Genomic DNA, 18,697 nt, shown 5'->3' with positions numbered 1-18,697 from the left:
GTTCCTCTCTGATGCCCCTGCCCCCCACCCCATCTCCCTCCTGGCCTTGGCCCAGGCCATGGGCACTCACAAGGTCTTGAGGCCGCTGAGGCCACGGAACATGCGCCCGTGCATTGTCTCCAGCTGGTTGCCTGTCAGCATCAGCTCCTGCACGCTGGCTGCTCCATCAAAGGCGCCTTCCCTCACCTCCTTAATCTTGTTGTTACTCAGGTTTCTAGAAGGAGGGGACAGAGTAGGTCAGGACGCAGGGTAGGAATCACTTGCCCTGCAGCCAGGTGGGGACTCTCAGGTGCTCCCTGGACTGAGGACCGGATGGTGGGAGCTCAGTCTCGGGCTCCTTGATGTGTGGTCTTCAGTGTCTGTGGCCAGAGGAGCAGGGACCCCAGTCTCACATCAATGGGGCTACCTTTGTGGAACAGACTGGAGTTTGAAGCCTTTTCAGTGTAACCATCTTTTCAATGCCCTGGGGACTGGGAGATTTAAAATAGTGATCTCAAACTTATTTTCTCTCTTCAACAGATACTCTCCCTAAGCAATAATGCTCAAGAGGAGGGCAGGAGAAAAATATAAAATATGTCTGCTCCCAGGGGGTGGGGCACTTGTAGAACTTCTAGCTCTTTCATCAGTTGAGATCCCTGATATAAATGGACACTTTCAGAGTGACATCATCAAGACGGTGACACAGGTCATTCCTGACTTTGCTTTCCCTCACAAGAAGAACAGCTAACATCTATTCAAGAACAAGGCACCACTGAGACACTCCTAGAACAGAGGGGTGAGGCTGAAGTACCTCGCACACTCAGAGACCAAGACAGACGCATCAGAGGGTAAGAGAAGCAGCTGTGCCTCGAGGGCACGGCCCTCCCCCAGGCCAGCACAGCACCATGAGGAGAGGTCTCCCCAGAGCCTCCAGTGCCTCCAGTGGGAAGAGAGAACCCAGGGGGCAACCAACCCCCTCCAGCATTGTGGGTCACTTTGTGGAAGCCCCTACTCGGATCTGGTACCATGGGGACTGCTGGGGAATCTACGGGGCTCAACCACTGGGAACTGGACTGTGAGGGAGAAGGGGGAGGGTCTTGCAACAACCAGCACACGATCTTGGCAGACAGAGTTCACACCTGCAGTGCCCAAGGAGTAGTCCCAACCAGCGGCTCTGCTCATCTGCAGAACCCTGCTGAGGATGCACTCTGACCAGGGAACTCGCGGGGTGCATAGCTGCCTCACTTGGATCCTCACACAAGGAGTTTTGCCAGCCCTAGAGCCTGGTTTTCCCACAACCAGGCAGGGAGCTAAGTCACGGCCCTGCCCACTTTGGAGAGTGCCTTCCAGCCGCATCTGACCAGAAGGGCTGGTGACAACTCCTGGAAGCCATGTGCCCAGTGGGGCTCGAGCTGAGAAGCAGACAGGCAGAGCTGACTGCCCCCAGAGCAAAGCCAGTACCCAGTATGGAGGCTTCCCGTGCTACCCACAGGCCAGGGATTAATTCACAGCCAAGGCTGAGGGTAGCTCCTGGCCCCTTCCAACCAGAGAGCCTATTTGGGAAACAGAGTAGCCTGGAGCGGGCAAGAGGGCTGAGACATAGCCCCACCTGCTGCGGAGAGAGTCTTCCGTTTCCATCTGACCAGAAGGCTTGGTGACAACTCCTGGAAGCTGTGTGGCCCAGTGGCACTTGAGCTGAGAGAAGGGCACGCCAAGCTGAAAGTTTGCAGAGCAAAGCCAGTGGTCCTGCTTGGCCAGGGAAATTGGGTGTAGATAGGCTCGAGTTAAGACAACAAAAAACTTTACTGGCTCTAGAGCTGCTTCTCCTGCTGCACCCAGGCACAGAATCTAATCCTTAGCCGCTCATCACTGAATACAGCCTTCAGCCTATCTGACCAGGGAACCTAAGCAGAGCACACAGGAAGCTCCAGAGCCCGTTCAACAGCCCTACGTACAGTGGCAGCTGAACAGAGAGCACAGCCTGTAGCTTTCCCCATCTGCAGAGCAAAACCAATGGTCTCACCTGACTAGGGAATTCAGTGCACACTCAGGCCTGATTTGAGCCCCCAAACAACGAGCTGTACAGGCAGTGGGTCCTGGCCTGCTGCACTACACTGCCAAGGCAGGGAGGCTAACTCATAACCCCTTCTACTACTGAATACAGTACCCAGATCTGACCATCTAGTAAGCCTGACCAGAGACTGTAGGCAACCGCGGAGCCCATCCTGCAGCCTCACATAGGCAGGGAACGGGGCCAGCAGTCCTATCCAACTGCTCTCAGCCAGGGGCACACCCTCCCATCCCCATCCTCAGAGCTCAAATGGTTGCCTCCACCCAAGATAGATCATAATAACAGGCCCACCTGCTATTGCCCCATTAAATGTCCAAAGACCTTACCAGCAGACACATCCAGAAACCCAAACTGAGAAGACTGGTGAGGAACTGTCTCTGCCAAAGCAAACCCATAAAGTCTGGAAGAGCAGACCACTCACTCAAATGTGCAGATACCAATGTAAGGAATCAAGGGTCACAAAAATCAGGTAAACAGGACAACACCAAAGGGAACTAATAAAGCTCCAATAACTGACCCTAAAGAAATGGAGATATATGAACTGTCAAAGAATTCAGAAAGAAAAAAAAGAAAGAAGAATGAAAAAGAGTGAAGACAGCCTACAGGAATTATAGAACACAATGAAAAGAAACAGTATTTGCATTATGGGAATTCTAGAAGGAGAAAAGGAAGAGAAAGAGACAGGAAATATTTTTAAAGCAATAACGGCTGAAAACTTCCTGAACCTGGGGAGAGAAATGGACAACCAGATCCATGAGGCCTGAAGGACCTCTTATAGGTTGAATCCAAATAGGGCTACACTAAAGCACATTATCATTAAATTGTCAAAGGTCAGAGACAAAGAAAGAATTTTAAGAGCAGCAAGAGAAAAGAGAAGCGTTACATCCAAGGACTATTGGCAAATTTCTCTACAGAAACTTTTCAGGCCAGGAGAGAATGGCCTGAAAAATATTGAAAGAAATATTGAAAGAAAATAACTTGCAACCAAGAATTCTATACCTGGCAAAGCTGTCCTTCAGAAACAAAGGAGGGATAAAGACTTTCCCGAACAAACAAAAGCTGAGGAAGTTTGTTACCACAAGATCTGCTTTACAAGAAATGCTAAAGGAGTTCTTTGAGTGGAAGTAAAAGCTAAATAACATCATAAAAAAACAAAAATGTAGCATAAATCTCACTGATAATGGTAAATATATAGTTGTAGTTAGATTCTGCAATTGGTAATAGCGGTATATAACTCACTTATAACTCTAGTTTAAAAGTTAAAAAAGAACATAGCAAAAATAACTATAAATACAATAATCTGTTACTAGTTACATAATATTAAAAATCCATGTAAATTATAATAGCAATAAGCTAAAATTCGAGGGAAAACTAAAGTGTAAAGTATATGAATTCCATTGAAGTTAAGTTGTTATCAGTTTAAAATAGGGCCTTATAGGGCTGGCCCCGTGGCCGAGTGGTTAAGTTCGCGCACTCCGCTGCAGGCGGCCCAGTGTTTCGTCGGTTCGAATCCTGGGCACGGACATGGCACTGCTTGTCAGACCACGCTGAGGCAGCGTCCCACATGCCACAACTAGAGGAACCCACAACGAAGAATACACAACTATGTACCGGGGGGCTTTGGGGAGAAAAAGGAAAAAATAAAATCTTTAAAAAAAAAATAAAATAAAATAAAATAAAATAGGGCCTTATAAGTTTAAGATATTTTATGTAAGCCTCATGATAACCACAAGGGAAAATCTTGTAGTAATTACACAAAAGAACATGATAAAGAAGGCAAAGCATAGTCACACCAAAAGAGATCAAAACACTAAAAAAAGACAGCAAGAAACAAGAAACAATGGATCTACAAAACAACCAGAAAATAATTAACAAAATGGCAATAGTAAATCCTTACCTATCAATAATTACTTTAAATGAAAACAGATTAAATTCTCCAATCAAAAGATAGAATGGCTGAAAGGATGAAAAAACAAGACCCAACAATATGCTCCCTACAAGAGACTCACTTAGCCTATAAAGGCACACACAGATTGAGAGTGAAGAGAAGGAAAAAGATATTTCAAGCAAATGGTGACCAAAAAAAGCAGGGGTAGCTATACTTATATCAGGCAAAATAGACTTGAAACTAAAAATGGTAAAAAGGGACGATGAAGGTCATTATATAATGATAAAGGGGTTGATCCATCAAGAAGATATAACAATTATAAATATTTATGCACCCGACATCACAGCACTTAACTATACAAAGCAAAAACTAACAGAGTTAAAAAGGAGAAATAAACAGTAATAGATTAATAGTTTGGGACTTTAATACTCCATTCTCCACAATGAATAGATCATCCAGACAGAGAATCAATAAGAAAATGTAGATTTGAACAACACTATAGACCACACAGACCTAACAGACATATATAGAACATTCTATCCAACAACAGAAGGACATACATTCTTCTCAAGCACACATCAAACATTTTCTAGCATAGACCATATGTTAGGCTACAAAACAAGTCTTAGAAAATTCAAGAAGAAATCATACCAAGTATGTTCTCTGACCATAATGGCATGAAACTAAAAACAATAACAAGAAGAAAACTGGAAAATTCACAAACGCATGGAAATTAAATGACACTCTCCCAAACAACCAATGGATCAAAGAAGAAATTTAAGGGGAAATAAGTTTTCCTGAGACAAATGAAAATGGAAACACAACATACCAAAACTTATGGGATGCAGCAAAAGTAGTTCTAAGAGGGAAGTTCACAGCAATAAATGTCCACATTAAGAAGCAAGAAAGATCCCAAATAAACAACCTAACTCTAGGCCTTAACTAGAACTAGAACTTAACTGGAACTAGGGAAAAAAAAGAACAAACTGAGCCCAAAGTTAGCAGAAGGAAGGAAATAATAAAGATTAGAGCAGAAATGAATGAAATAGAGAACGGAAAAACAAGAGAAAAGATTAATCAAACTAAGAGTTGGTTCTTTGAAAAGATAAACAAAACTGATAAACCCTTAGCTTGACTAACTGAGGAAAAAAGAAAAAGGATCCAAATCAACAAAATTTTAAATGAATAAGAAGACATTACAGAAATTCAAAGGATCATAACAGGCCCTATGAATAACTAGATGCCAACAAACTGGACAACTTAGAAGAAATGGAAAAGTTCTTGGCAATATACAACCTATCAAGACAGAATCAGGAAGAAATAGAAATCTGAACAGACCAATTACTAGTAAGGAGATTGAATCAGTAATCAAAAATTTCCCAGTGAAGAAAAGCCCAGGACCAGATAGCTTCACTGATAAATTACCAAACATTTAAAGAAGAATTAGCACCAATCATTCTTAAACGCTTCCAAAAATTCAAAGAGGAGGGAACACTCCCAAACTCACGTTACAATGCCAGCATTATCCTGATACCAAAACCAGAAAAGGACACTACTACAAAAGAAAACTACAGGCCAACGTCCCTGATGAATACAGATGTAAAAATTCTTAATAAAATACGAGCAAACCGAATTCAGCAGCACATTAAAAGGATCACTCACCATGATCAGGTGGGGTTTATCTCTGAGATTCAAGGATGGTTCAACGTGCATCAATGTGATACATCACATTAAAAGAATGAAAGAAAAGAATCAAATGAGCATCTCAATAGATGCAGAAAAAACACTTGGCAAAATTCAACATCCACTCATGATAAAAAATTCTTAACAAATTAGGCCTAGAAGGAACATATCTCAACATAATAAAGGCCATATATGACAAGCCCACAGCTAACATCATACTCAATGGTGAAAGGTTGAAAGCTTTTCCTGTAGGATCAGGAACAAGATGAGGGGGCCCACTCCCACCACTTCTATTAACACAGTACTGGAAGTCTTAGCCAGAGCAATCAGGCAAGAAAAAGAAATAAAAGATATCAGAATTGGAAAAGAAGAAGGAAAATTGTCTCTGTTTGCAGATGACATGATTTTATATACAGAAAACCCTAAAGATTCAACCAAAAACTATTAGATCTAACCAATGAATTCAGTAAAGTTGCAGGATCCCAAATTAACATACAAAAGTCAGTAGCATTTCTATACACTAACAACAAAATTTCTAGAAATGAAATAAAGAAATCGATCCCACTTACAATAGTATCAAAAACAATAAAACACCTTGGAATAAATATAACTAAGGAGGTTAACGATCTCCATGCTGAAAACTACAAGACACTCATGACAGGAATTGAAGAAGACACAAATAAATGGAAAGGTATCCTTTGTTGATGGATTGCAAGAATTAATATTGTTAAAACTTCAATGCTACTGAAAGCCATCTTTCGATTCAATGTGATTCCTAACAAGATTCCAATGGCATTTTTTATAGAAGTAGAAAAAACATGCCTAAACTTTATAAGAAACTAGAAAAGACCCTGAATAGCCAAAGCAATCCTGAGAAAGAACAAACCAGGAGGCATCACACTTGCTGATTTCAAGCTGTACTATAAAGCTATAGTCATCAAAACAGTATGATATTGCCATAAAAACAGAAAAATAGACCAATGGAACAGAATTGAGAGCCTAGAAATAAACCCAAGCATATACAGTCAACTAATATTTGACAAGCCAGGAATACCTAATGGAGTAAAGACAGTCTCTTCAATAAGCATTGCTGGGATAACTGGATATTCACAGGTAAAAGAATGAAACTGGCCCATGTCTTACACTACTCACAAAAATTAACTTGAAATGGATTAAAGACTTAAATGTAAGACCCGAAACCATGAAATTCCTAAAAGAAAACATAGGAACAAAGCTCCTTGACATGGGTCTTGGTTAATGATTTTTTGGAAATGACACAAAGAATAAGCAACAAAATCAGAAATAATCTAAAAAGCTTCTGCACAGAAAAACCATCAACAAAGTGAAAAGACAACCTACAGAGTGGGAAAAAATATTTGCAAGTCATATTATCTGATAAGGGGTTAATATACAAAACATGTAAAGAACTCATACAACTCAATAGCAAAAAAACCAACCACCCAATTAAAAAATGGGCAAAGGACCTGAATAGACATTTTTCCAAAGACAATATATGAAAGACTAACCGGTACATGAAAAGATGCTCAACATCATTAGTCATTAGGGAAATGCAAATAAAAACCACAATGAGATATCACCTCACACCTGTTAGAATATTGCTATCAAAAAGACAAGAGATAAATGCTGGCGAGGATGTGGAGAAAAGGCAAGCCATATGCACTGTTGGTGGGATTGTAAATTGGTACAGCTACCATGGAACACAGTATGGAGGATCCTCAAAAAATTAAATAGAACTACCAAATGATCCAGCAATTCCACTTCTGGGAATATATCCAAAGGTAATGAAAATGCTAACTCAAAAAGATATCTGTATCTCAATGTTCATAGCAGCATTATTTATAATAGCCAAGACATGGAAACAACCTAAGTGTCCATCAATGGATCAATAGATAAAGAAGTTGTGGTATATATATACAATAGGATATTATTCAGCCATAGAAAACAAGGAAATTCTGTAATTTGTGACAACATGGATGGACCCTGAAGGCGTTATGATAAGTGAAATAAGGCAGAGAGAGAGCCACAAATATTGTATCTCACTTATATGTGGAATCTAAAACAAAGACAAACTCATAGTAAAAGAGAGCAGATTTGTTCTTACCAGAGCAGGAAGTAGGGGGAAGGAGAATTGGAGGAAGGAGGTCAAAGGCACAAAATGCTAGTTATAAGATAAATAAGGACTAGGCATGTAATGTACAACATGATGACCACAGCTAGCCCTAGTGTATGATATACAGGAAAGTTGTTAAGAGAGTAAATCCTAAGAATTCTTATCACAAGGAGAAAAATTTTTTTCCCTTTTATCTTCTTTATTCTTATTGTATTTCTAGGAGAAGATAGATGTTAGCTGAACTTACTGTGGTAATCATCTCACGATATACGTACATGAAACCATCATGCTGTACATCTTAAACTTATACAGTGATGTATGTCAATTATTTCTCAATAAACTAGAAAAAAATTAAAAAAATAAATGGACGGTTTCTAGTTACTACTTTTTGAGCAACATGTGAAGGGTTTGGCCAAGAGAATCACATCAAATCCTCAACACAATGCCTATCAGATGGGCATTATTTTTATCATTGTCTCATTTTATGGATGAGGTGACTGAGGTTCAGAGATGTTAAGTAACTTGTTCACATCACACAGCTGATACAACTGGATTTGGGGCCAGGCTTTCGGGCGCATAAGTCCTTCAGTGAACCGCCTCTTTCCTAAGTGAATGTTCCTTTGGTGATGTGGATACTCACTCCGTTCTATTACTGCTTTGCAGAATTCAGTGTTCGGGATATTGTGTTTTCCTAAAGTGGGCTCCATGCTATCAAGCTGTCATTTCCGATTCTGCCCTTGAGCTCTGAGAGCAGACTCTTCTCCCTGATGCTTAATCACCACATGGCAGCCTCACAAGAGACCTGAAGAGCAGGCAGATCCTGCAGAGCTGTGGGTGCTGCGAGTTCCCAGCTCTCCCTGGCAGGCTTGGGGCAGGGGGTCTCAATGGACTGCCCAAATGTTCAGGCCTGAAAGGCATCCCAGGCTAGCTGGCTGGAGCAGAAAGTGATGGTGTTTATACAAGCTGAGGGAAGAATCCAGTCTCCTGAGCAAAGAGCCTGAACGCCTTGCACAGGGAACAGTGTTCTGCAAACGGGGAGATCCACAGGTGGAGACCGAGCCCGCTACCTTGCTGAGCGCCAAGGCTGTAGAATGGAGGGCTCACTAGAGATGGACCAGCTGCCCACTGTACTGCTGGCCATACCGAGGCCCAGAGAGGGGAGGCGGCTGCTCCAGGTCACAGAGCATTGGGAGGGGATATAGCACCATATAGTCCTTGGTACTTTTCACTTCTCTCAAGTGCCCTCCTCGCAGAGCTCTGAGCTGTCCCACAGCAACCCAAGGGGAGAAGCCTCCCTAGGGATGGCTCGGAGCAAGTGATGGAACTGGACACCCACAGGCTCAACGCAGGCTGCCTGCACTCTTCCCAGGTAGGGACTGGGCCCACAAGGCGGCAATGCCCACGCCTGTGGGCAGGTGCGGAGGAAACAGACGGGGCCTCGGCTCCCACTCTCTCATCGCCCACACCCTCTGTGCTCCCAGTCGTGGCCTTGCTCTCCTCCCCGCTTCCATCTTGCCAATAAAACAGGAGCAAATACTCCTCAGAATCCCTCCCTCAAGATGTCACAGAGTCGGGAGACACTCAAACTGGCTTTCTGCTCCCTGCCTGGCTCTCCTTAGACTCACCTGGCTTTCTTATAAATCCTGGTAGTCCTGGTCCAGGATAACCCGACAATGAAGGTAATGCACAGGGGAGACGGCAAATTACCCCCAAATTAGACATGAGAGGAGAGATGAAGGCTCTCCCAGCAGCTATAACTCATCCGAGTGCTGGAGGAGAAGGATTTCGCTCCAGAGAGTTAGGGTTCTTGGGGAATTAAAGTACATGGAAGGCAGTGAAGATGAGTTAAGGCAGCCATGAAGTGGGAGGGTTCCCATTTCCTGACATCTGTTTCTTTAAATGAGCAAAATTAACATCACATTACTGTAAGGTTTATGAATTGGATTTCCTTGGGCTGGAAGAATGGAAAACATAAGGGGAGTAAAAAAAGGGGGACAGAATATTCCAGAAGACCAGGCTGCTGCTCCCTCCCCATCCATCAAAGCACTGCTCAGAACTTCAGGCAGCCTGGGCTGGAGCACAGAGAGAGCAGCCTGGGGGAAGCACTCCAGACACAAAGCCAGTGCATCAGGATTTTCTAAGAACTCTACCTTATTCTCAGAGCAGCGTCTTCCTGAAATGCCCGGGATCCCAGGAAACCCACAAATGTGAAACTGGGACCACCTAGGCAGCTTCTCTCCACTTTTGTCTCTGCAGACCCACCTGAAGGAATACTGCTTCATCACGGCTTTGACTCCAGTGAGGATGGGGGTTCTTAAACCTGAAGGGACCCAGCCTCAGAAACTCTCACCCGGCTCAGGGTCGGTTCAGAGGGGTCAGTGGCAGGACAAAGGCAGCCCAGCGCTCGGCCTCACTGCCTCTGCAAGCTGCTGGGTGTACCTTACAGACCCTGTTCTCATTCTTCCCAAGAAGCCCCGAGGCCCCTGCAGGCTGGGGATTTGTCTGGCTACCTCTGGAAAGCCTGAGTCTGCGGAGGCAAGCCTTGCCTGCTTCCAGGCCTGCATCGCTTCAGGTTTGTAGGATGGCCCATAAACTCTGGCACCTGAGAAGCATCTGTGATCCACTTTCAAGCTCAGTCCCGGATGGAAATGCAGTGGGGACAGAGTTAAACAGATTTTTCTGGAAACTGAGGGTAGTGATGGAGCCAGCACTCTGGCACACTGCCAGGTCGGGGGGGGCCTGTCCACTTCCTCATGGACCTCTCCTCCCCTGAGGTGGACATTCTATTTCAAGCTGGAGTTACAAGCTCAAATGTCCCCAGGGTCCAGGCAGGTGACATAATGCCAGAAGCAAGCTCAGTGCGGACGGTGTGATCAGGAAAGCTTGTGCTTCTTTCAAGAGGCAGCCATTCCTCAGCTCAACTCAACCGGAGCCATTTGGAAAAGTGGGCCCAATTTTGACAGATCTTCTGATTTTCCAAAAGATGCCAGAAACCTATATATTTTCTTCTGTTGTTCTGTTTCTCTCTTGATTTTTAAAAGTGGGCAACTAATTCTTATTACAAACACAACCACTGCCAATAAACCCACCCATGCGCACCTGACTTTGGCTAGTGGGCGGCCAGGTTTCAGCCTCTAGTTGAGATTCTCCTTCAGTGTGAGAACTGAGCTGGATGTCCACCTGAGGGAGGCCACGATCGTGCTCTGGATGTGACGTCATTTGAAAAGCTGCCTTGAGTTACCACAGTAACACAGTAACAATCCTTTTGGGTAACAGCTCCCTCAGCACACATGATGCTCATGGATAGCTCATTATTCCAGCTTGACAGGAAAGGGCACAGAGGTTCAGAATGGTTTGGAAAGGCACAGCAGAGTCAGACCGCTAGCTCTGGGTTCACTCTGCTTTGCCCACCTGCCCTATCAGGGTAGAGTTGAGAGCATAACCTCTGGGCCCCAGTTCCACATTCCTTGAGGAAGCTTAGCAGACTCAGGCCACAGGCACAGCTAGCTTTAGGGACTCTGATGGGCAGAAATCCAGTTGACCCACCACCTTCATGGGGATGCAGGGTGGTGATGGGTCCCAGTGCACGAGAATCCTTTACTTAACAAAAAGAGTTACCATCAAGTCATTTTAACAAGTGGCTCCAGCTGACCTTTGGGACCAGATTTCCCCCAGTGGGTCATTTGCTTGGTTGGCTAGCACTATATTTATGGATTTACGTGCACACATGTGCACGCGTTGACTGCCTTCAGATGGTGCCAGCGCTCCCCAGCTAACCTGCACTGTCACCCCTCCTGGCTCTGCTGCTTGATTTTTAACCTTGGACAAGTTACTGCACTTTCTGTGTTTTTTTCCCTCATTTGTAAAATGAAGCAATCTCAAAGCTTTTTTGTTTTTCTTGGTGAGGGTTAAATGAATTAATATCAGTACCATCTGGCACAGAGCAAAGTGTTTAAAATAAGTATTAGTGGCTATTTTATTATTGTTACTGTTATGACCTTGCACCGAGCCCCTTTCCAGGTTTATGCTACTACTCAGGTTCTTGAAAGTATTTGAATTTGCAATTCCTATTATATATATCTAACCAGCTACCCTGGGTCACTCCCCCAGATGTCCTCTTCTGTCTTCCTGCACCCTCTTGCTCCAGTCCTATGGCCAGAGGCCATGGCTTTCATCCTATCTCTTCATACTTACTTTTGATCCTCATCATAACTTACAAGGAAGGTGGATTTACTTCTTTTATGCAAATGATGAAACTAAGGCTCAGAAGGCCCATGGATATTGCCAGGGTTGCGCACAGGAGAGGGGCAGGGCTGAACTTAGAAGGAATGCAGGCCTGCCCTTTTCTCACACCTGGATTTTTCCGGCTGCTCTTTAGAAGCAGGAATATTTGGCACCCCTGACCGTCATTCCAGCACGGCAAATACTGGGAAGAGCTGAGTGACATCTGCCTCTTTGGATGAGAACTGGGCCTACATTTTGCCACCGTTCCCACCACTCCTTTTCGTTGCTTGGATGCTGAGGCTGGGAGCTGGCTGACACTCATCGCTGTGTTTGCGCTGTTGTTTTCCTCAGTGGACAGAAATAGTTCTCTATACTCACGCTTCTGTCAAAGTGGAAGATAAAAGATAGACTCAAAGTGCTTGAGTTTCACCTAAATGGGAGAGTGTATATTTATGGAAGCAAAAACTACTTGATCCTGCTTACTATGCAAATATGCACTTGGCCAGCTTTACTCATTTTAATGCCTGCCTCACCTCCATATGCATAGAAGTTTCTGTTTTGAGGTTAAAAAAAAGTTCTGCTTCTCTGGTTTAAATTTAAAAGGACGTCTCCTGGCAGGTGATGGGTGATGTTGGTGCTGGGTCCCTGAAGCTAGAGGGGTGCTGGACCACATGGACAGCCACTCTCCTCACCAGGACCCATGTGTGTCCCCCTCTCAGCTATCCCTTCAGAGAGCTCTCCACTGTTCTCAGTTACAGAGCTGTCACTGAGGCCATGGACAAGTGGTGGCTGCAGGCAAGGAGGGGGGAGGAAGCCTGAATAGCACTCATGTGACCCAGATGCTGCACAGGGCAGGGAAGGTCTCTCTCCTTCTTACCTGCAGGGGACTGATGGGAGGGAGAGCAGAGAACAAGATACAAATAAGAGTTACAGTCAATTCTCATTATCCATCATAGGTATGTTCTTCAAAGTCGCTGGGAAAAACGATTTAGCAAATCTTGACCCATTCTCCTAGGGGAAATACAGGGTTAGGCTCCTGTGGGCCTCTGGTCACAACATTTTCATCAACTGATCAGTATGTAACCTTGTTTGATGTGTGTTTCTGTTTAAAGATACCTTATTTAATATATATTGCTGATCTATTTACATTGCACTCACAGCCAACGTCACTATAACTCATGTCTGAGCAAAGCTCATGTAACTCACTTATTTTCCCTGTAAGGCACATCACAGTCTTAGGATCACTAGATAGCACTTCAGCCCCATACTGTGGGGCCATTTTAAATAGTGAAGTCTCCAATAAAATGCACAAACATGCAAACGAAGCCACACTAAATATACCACGAAAAGGACCTTGTTTACAGTATGAGAGCTGAAACAAGACACCAGATTGTTGTCTTGTTTGATGTCAGCTGGGAACATGCATGCAAGACGACTCAAGTTTTTTGCTGCTCTGTCCACGTCTACGAATGACCATGAAAGCTTGGTGAGTATTGATTTTGGGGTTACAAATAAATTTTAGTGAGTAGGTGAATTAGCAAATACAGGATTGATGAATAATGAGGATTGACTGTATTTCCTTTGTTCCAAAGCAGACACCAACTCTGGAGTCGGGAGATGTGGAGGATGGGGTGGGGGTCGGGGGAAGGGTGGAGGAGATGAGAAGATGGTCAAAAGTCCCCTCTCTGTGCTCAGGGCAGAGTGCACAGGTCTCTGCTGGGCCACCGGGGAAGGAAGCCCAACCACACATTAGTCTGATTATGGATGAGCCTGAGGCTAAATGCCAGCTCTGACATTTACTGGCTGTGTGGCCTTAGAGAAGTCATGAAACCTCTCTGAGCTCCACCTGCTTCCTCATTTGCACAAAGGGGAATGTGAAGCCAGCACCAGGCAGGTGTGCAAGGACTAAATGAGATGAAGTGTGTGAGGCAGGGAGCGTGGCACCTTGCCCAGGATAAGTGCTTTAATAGGTCAGCAGTATTATTCCTGTTATCTTTATGACACAGCCTGACCTCCTGGGCAGGGAGAGGGTTATGAGAATAGGCAGCCCTGGCTGTGGGAAAGCCAACAGAAGCACATGGGCCCTTTGCCTAAGCTCAGGCTCTGGTTAGACCCAGGGACGCCTAGACTGAAGCCCAGTGTGCAAGGCCCCAGCATTTCTGCTCCGACGCGCCTCACTGATGCAGAGGCCTTCAGAGCCCATCTAAAAACAGACCTTAAACCATCACCTCTTGGTTCCTTTGTTCCATAAAAGTCACTAAGTAACACGCACCCTAGACCTTAACCTCCCATTGCTGGTCCTTACCTGAGTTCCTCTCACTCCCCCTTAGGGTAGATGTTGGGTGTGGGGGCGGATCAGGATGAGCAGAGGGACATGGGGTGAGGGTTAGGGATGGTGCAGAGCACGTGTTCTTGAAGATACTTGACAATTTAAAAACAGTGACGTTTCATTTTGGTCTCTGGCTACACGGTCATGCCTTAGTGTCCTGCTTCCAGTGCATGCCCACAGCAGGGGGCAGGAGGAGGACGTGAGGGGCTAGAGAGGGGGTTGAGGGAGCCGCCCCTGCCCTGGCATTCTGCTCTGGTCTGGAACACAGACCTTGTCCAGGGAGCGGAGGATGCTGCCAAGTTCCCCAGGCTGACTTACATTTTCCGCAGGTTGGGTAACTTCTTGAAGACACCAGTGGCCTCTAGAACAGATATCTCATTGTCGTTCAGTCGCCTAGATGGGAAGCAAGCAGATAAGGTGGTGGGTGAGCTGTGGATTGAGTCCCTCCTACAGCCCCCACATGGCTTCAGTTGAGTTGCTGCCTGGACTTCACACGCAGCCGAGGTCAAGAAAGCCACGGAAATGTTCAGCACCCGCCCCATCAGCATGAGGGGCCCAGCAGTGAGAGGAGGAGAACGTGGAAGGACAGGAAAGAGGGAAGACCAGGCTCCTCCTTCTACAGGAAGCCCCTTTGACTAGGGTGTAGTGGACATTTTTGAATACTGAGCATGGGCATGCCTTTTTTTTTCAGCACCCAATCAACTGCCAATGATCTGTCTTCATTTTGCATGGGTACCAATAATGACTTAAACCCCCAGGAAGGCTTCCTCAGGTTCTCCCAATGCTCCAAGCCACTCAGTTCCTTCCCAACCACTTCCCTCTGCTGGTGGCAGCTCAGGGACTCCATGACCAATATTCATAAACACTGAGGGAGAGCAGGAGGGCCAAAAAGACTGTGCCTGGCCGTGTCCTACTGTGATTTGTGAAGTCAAAGAAAACACTACTACTAATAAAGGCCATCATCATTTGTGCAGGGCTTTCTCTTTGCCAGGATTCAAGGTGTATTCTGTGCTTGCATTCTCTTCCTTAAGCTCCGTAACCACCATAGGAGGTGGGTATCATCGCCTTCATTTTATAGCTTAGAATCTGAGACTCAGATCTGAGCAGCAACTTGCCCAACCTCAGGAAGACTGGAGAAGACAGGAGTCAGAACCAGGTGCGTCAGCCCCCACATGCTGTGCCCTCACCCCCCTGCCAGGCTGTAACTTTTTAGCTCTTCCACTTCTGGATAAAACCAGGATACCCCTTTAATAGCATGGATAATTGGAGGCTCAGATATATCTAACTGTTCTAGCTATTTTCTCTCTTTATGACAGTTATTTAATACCCGTCTTTCTGGTAACACCATAAGCTTCCTAAGGGCCAGGAGAGACTGACTGCTTTGTTCACTGGGGAAACCAGGGGGCCTGGCTTACAGGGGGTGTTCAGAAAATATTTTTAGAATAAATAAACTGTCTCTAATTGCATCAAGCTGTCCCAGGGGATGCCTGGGTGTCTGCCCTCGGCCCAGGAGGTAAAGGACAGTCAAGGACCACCCACGTGATTGAGCCAGCAGGGGTCGCCTCCAGGAGACCCTGCCCAGGGTGACTGGGTGTGTGGGAAAATGGAGGGAGTTCACAACCAGGTAGCACTTACAGATCGGTGGCGTATTCAGGGAGGTGGCTTGGGATGCGGGCCAGCTTCTGGTTGGAGCAGTCCACAATGGTGCCCTCACAACGGCACTTCTCGGGGCACACGAGGTCCATGAAGCACTCGCTGCTGAACCTGCTGCGGTAATCCTCTGAGCCTGGGCGGGGCCAAAGAGGGGGCGTCAGCGTCACTGGGGTTCCCAGCACTGGGGAGGCTGTGGGCAGTAGGGGTGGGGAGACACACGGGGGGTGGGGTCCAGTGACAGACACAGCGTTGCCTTTATTTTTTGGCCAGCCTGCTGGTGCCCTTCCTGTCCCCTAGCCTCCCAGGTCCATCCATGACTCTCCATTTGGTTTTTGTCATTCATCATTTTCAGTTCTCACAGAAACCAGGCTCAAGCTCTGGGGGCGCTTAAGCTTTTGTGGGTCAGGACCTTTTTGAGAAGCTGATGAAAGTTATGGATGTTTTCCTCAGAGACATGCTCCTAGGGACATGCGTGCACAATTCGGCCTCCAGTTTAGGGGGCTACCCACTCCATGATGTCTATTGACCGCGGAGCCTCTAAGTGTTCATGAAAATCCAAGTGAAGAGATTTTGATGGGGGCTATGCCAGGGGTGGGAATGAGGTAAAGAAAGACGGTCACAAAGTCACTTGTCTTCAGGGCCCAAGCAGGTAACGGAACGATAAAGGAGGCCCAGCATATGGTGATCAGTGACCATGGACACCTGGTCTCAACCTTGAGAAGACAGTAGTGAGGGGTGAGGACCTGGGGAATTGAAGTCCACTGCCCTAAAGCTTGTGAATTTGGCTCAGGGTTGCCTGACAATCCTTTCTTAAAAACAATCCTGGCAATGAACTCCAATTTAAAACACTGTGAAGACAAGCACACACCTTGTGAGGGCCAGATTTGCCCTCTGCCTTTGGGAGTAAGCTCTGTTTAACTAGAGTAAGAGGCCAGTTCAGAAGTGCTAAAAGTAGTTGGAGCTCAGGTTTATTTTTTTGAAATTTAATTTCTCTCGAGGTCACACAGTGATGGTAACAGGATCAACAATGTGATGTCTTGGGAGATGCCCCAGGGAGCTGCCTTAATGATCAGAAATGATCCCCGGGCAGCTGGGCCAACTTCTGTGAGACCATGAACTGTGCCCGAGGTGCCAGGGAAACTCCAGTTGTCTTATCCGACACCAGCTAGATGACAGGGGTGGGTCTTCCTCACTCTTTCACCCTCATCAGTTCACTAGCACAATGTTAGGCACGAAACACGACCTTGGCCACATTTACCCAATGCATACATGGGGTGTCATTAGCACATCAGTTGCACATGTTTCTGAAGTGTTTTGGAGAACGTGAGTATCATTTATTTAACTAGCGGAGGCACAGCTTGGCCATCTTATCTGCATCAGGGCAGCCTGGGGCACGAGCAGGACAGAGGTTTAGCAGCAGAGGGTGTGGGTTTGTCCAGGCTTTGCCCCTTACTAGCCTCAGTCTCTCCACATGTAAAACGGGAATCAAATGATTGCCCCCATCTCACAGGGGTTGTTGTGAAGACGCAGAAAGAGCAAAGTGGTGCAGAGTCTCCGGGAAAGGGTCAAGAGTTGTACAGATGTTTGTGATTCTACTACTGTTTTCTTCTAGAACCTAGTGGGACATTTGGCACATCAGAGGCCACTAACGCATCAGTGTGGCTCATGATAACAGGTGACATTTACTGAGCGTGGACCATGAGGCAGGCACTATTCTTTGAACTTCAAATGAGTGGGGCCATTTAATCCTTGCAACACTCTGAGGTTACGATGACTCCATTTTACAGATGAAGAAACTGAAGCCCGCAGGTCACTCAGTATATGGCAGAGCGATGGACCCAGACAGGCTGCTGCCAGGGCCCACGTGACTAATCCTCTGCTTCACTGCAAATTCGTGTTTATCTCAGTCCTTCTAGGAATGATCATAAAGTCCAGCTTGGTCGGGGTGGGCCAAATGGCATTTTCCAGTAGTGGCTATGGCGAGGCGGGAAACAGATGTCTGCCCCCTTGTTTCTCACCCCTCACATTATCAGCCTGTGGTAATTCCTGATAGGGAATGAACTTGGTGGATCTCTGATTCTGAAGTGAGACCATCTACCTAAAACAGGGTGTCAGAGGCCTGGACCTGTCTCCTTTCCCTCTCTGTTCCCTCCCAAACCCCCTCCTTCATCCCATCCTCCACCCCCAGCCTTGTGTGAGCAAAATCCGTGCACGTATCCCCACAGTTATTTGAGCGGATTCCTGGTCCAATGCATTATGCAAATCTCTTATCCTTGGTTTGCCAGCGTCCATCCCACTGTATAACTCTGACCTGGGCAATCTTCCCCCAGACACATCAACATGCCGAATCCTGGGCAAATTTCATTTTGCAATCCCTGCTAAATGACACCCCTCTCTTGCTCCCTGCTGGTGGTTCACACGGTGAAGGCATAAAGGAACATCTCGTACATATGCAAGTATTCTTCCCTCAGAAGGGTCTACAATGGGATCCTGGCAAAGCGGAGGAAGCCTGAGTGCCGATCAAAGGCAGAGAGAGAGGAGGGAGCACAGTTTGCTCTTCAACACGATGAGCTTGAAGACATGCACCGGCTGGGCCGTGGCCAGGGACAGCCGCCGAGTAAATGCATTTTCGTTTTAATCAAGGTGAGAGCGTCTGTAGTTAGCAGGAATCGCTCTCTGTAGTATAGTTAGATTATAACTGGCGGACCTCTGCAATGGAGCTGCTGACCCATTTTAATG

At 46.0% G+C, this 18,697-nt stretch overlaps 1 protein-coding gene across 1 annotated transcript in view; it reads right to left on the bottom strand.

Annotated features, from left to right (window-relative positions):
• Positions 1-18,697, bottom strand: part of SLIT3 (slit guidance ligand 3) — a 587,661-nt gene that overhangs the window by 72,305 nt on the left and 496,659 nt on the right. Inside the window, exons 15-17 of the mRNA XM_023617271.2 lie at positions 15,941-16,091; positions 14,624-14,698; positions 71-214 (exon numbers count right to left, since the gene is read on the bottom strand). Coding sequence (XP_023473039.1) covers positions 71-214; positions 14,624-14,698; positions 15,941-16,091 — 370 coding nt within the window. The remainder of the gene's footprint in view (positions 1-70; positions 215-14,623; positions 14,699-15,940; positions 16,092-18,697) is intronic.

Source organism: Equus caballus, chromosome 14, assembly GCF_041296265.1.
Source record: "Equus caballus isolate H_3958 breed thoroughbred chromosome 14, TB-T2T, whole genome shotgun sequence".
Lineage (NCBI taxonomy): Eukaryota > Metazoa > Chordata > Mammalia > Perissodactyla > Equidae > Equus > Equus caballus.
The sequence above is the reverse complement of the archived record's forward strand: the minus strand, read 5'-3'. Positions and strand labels throughout refer to the sequence as shown.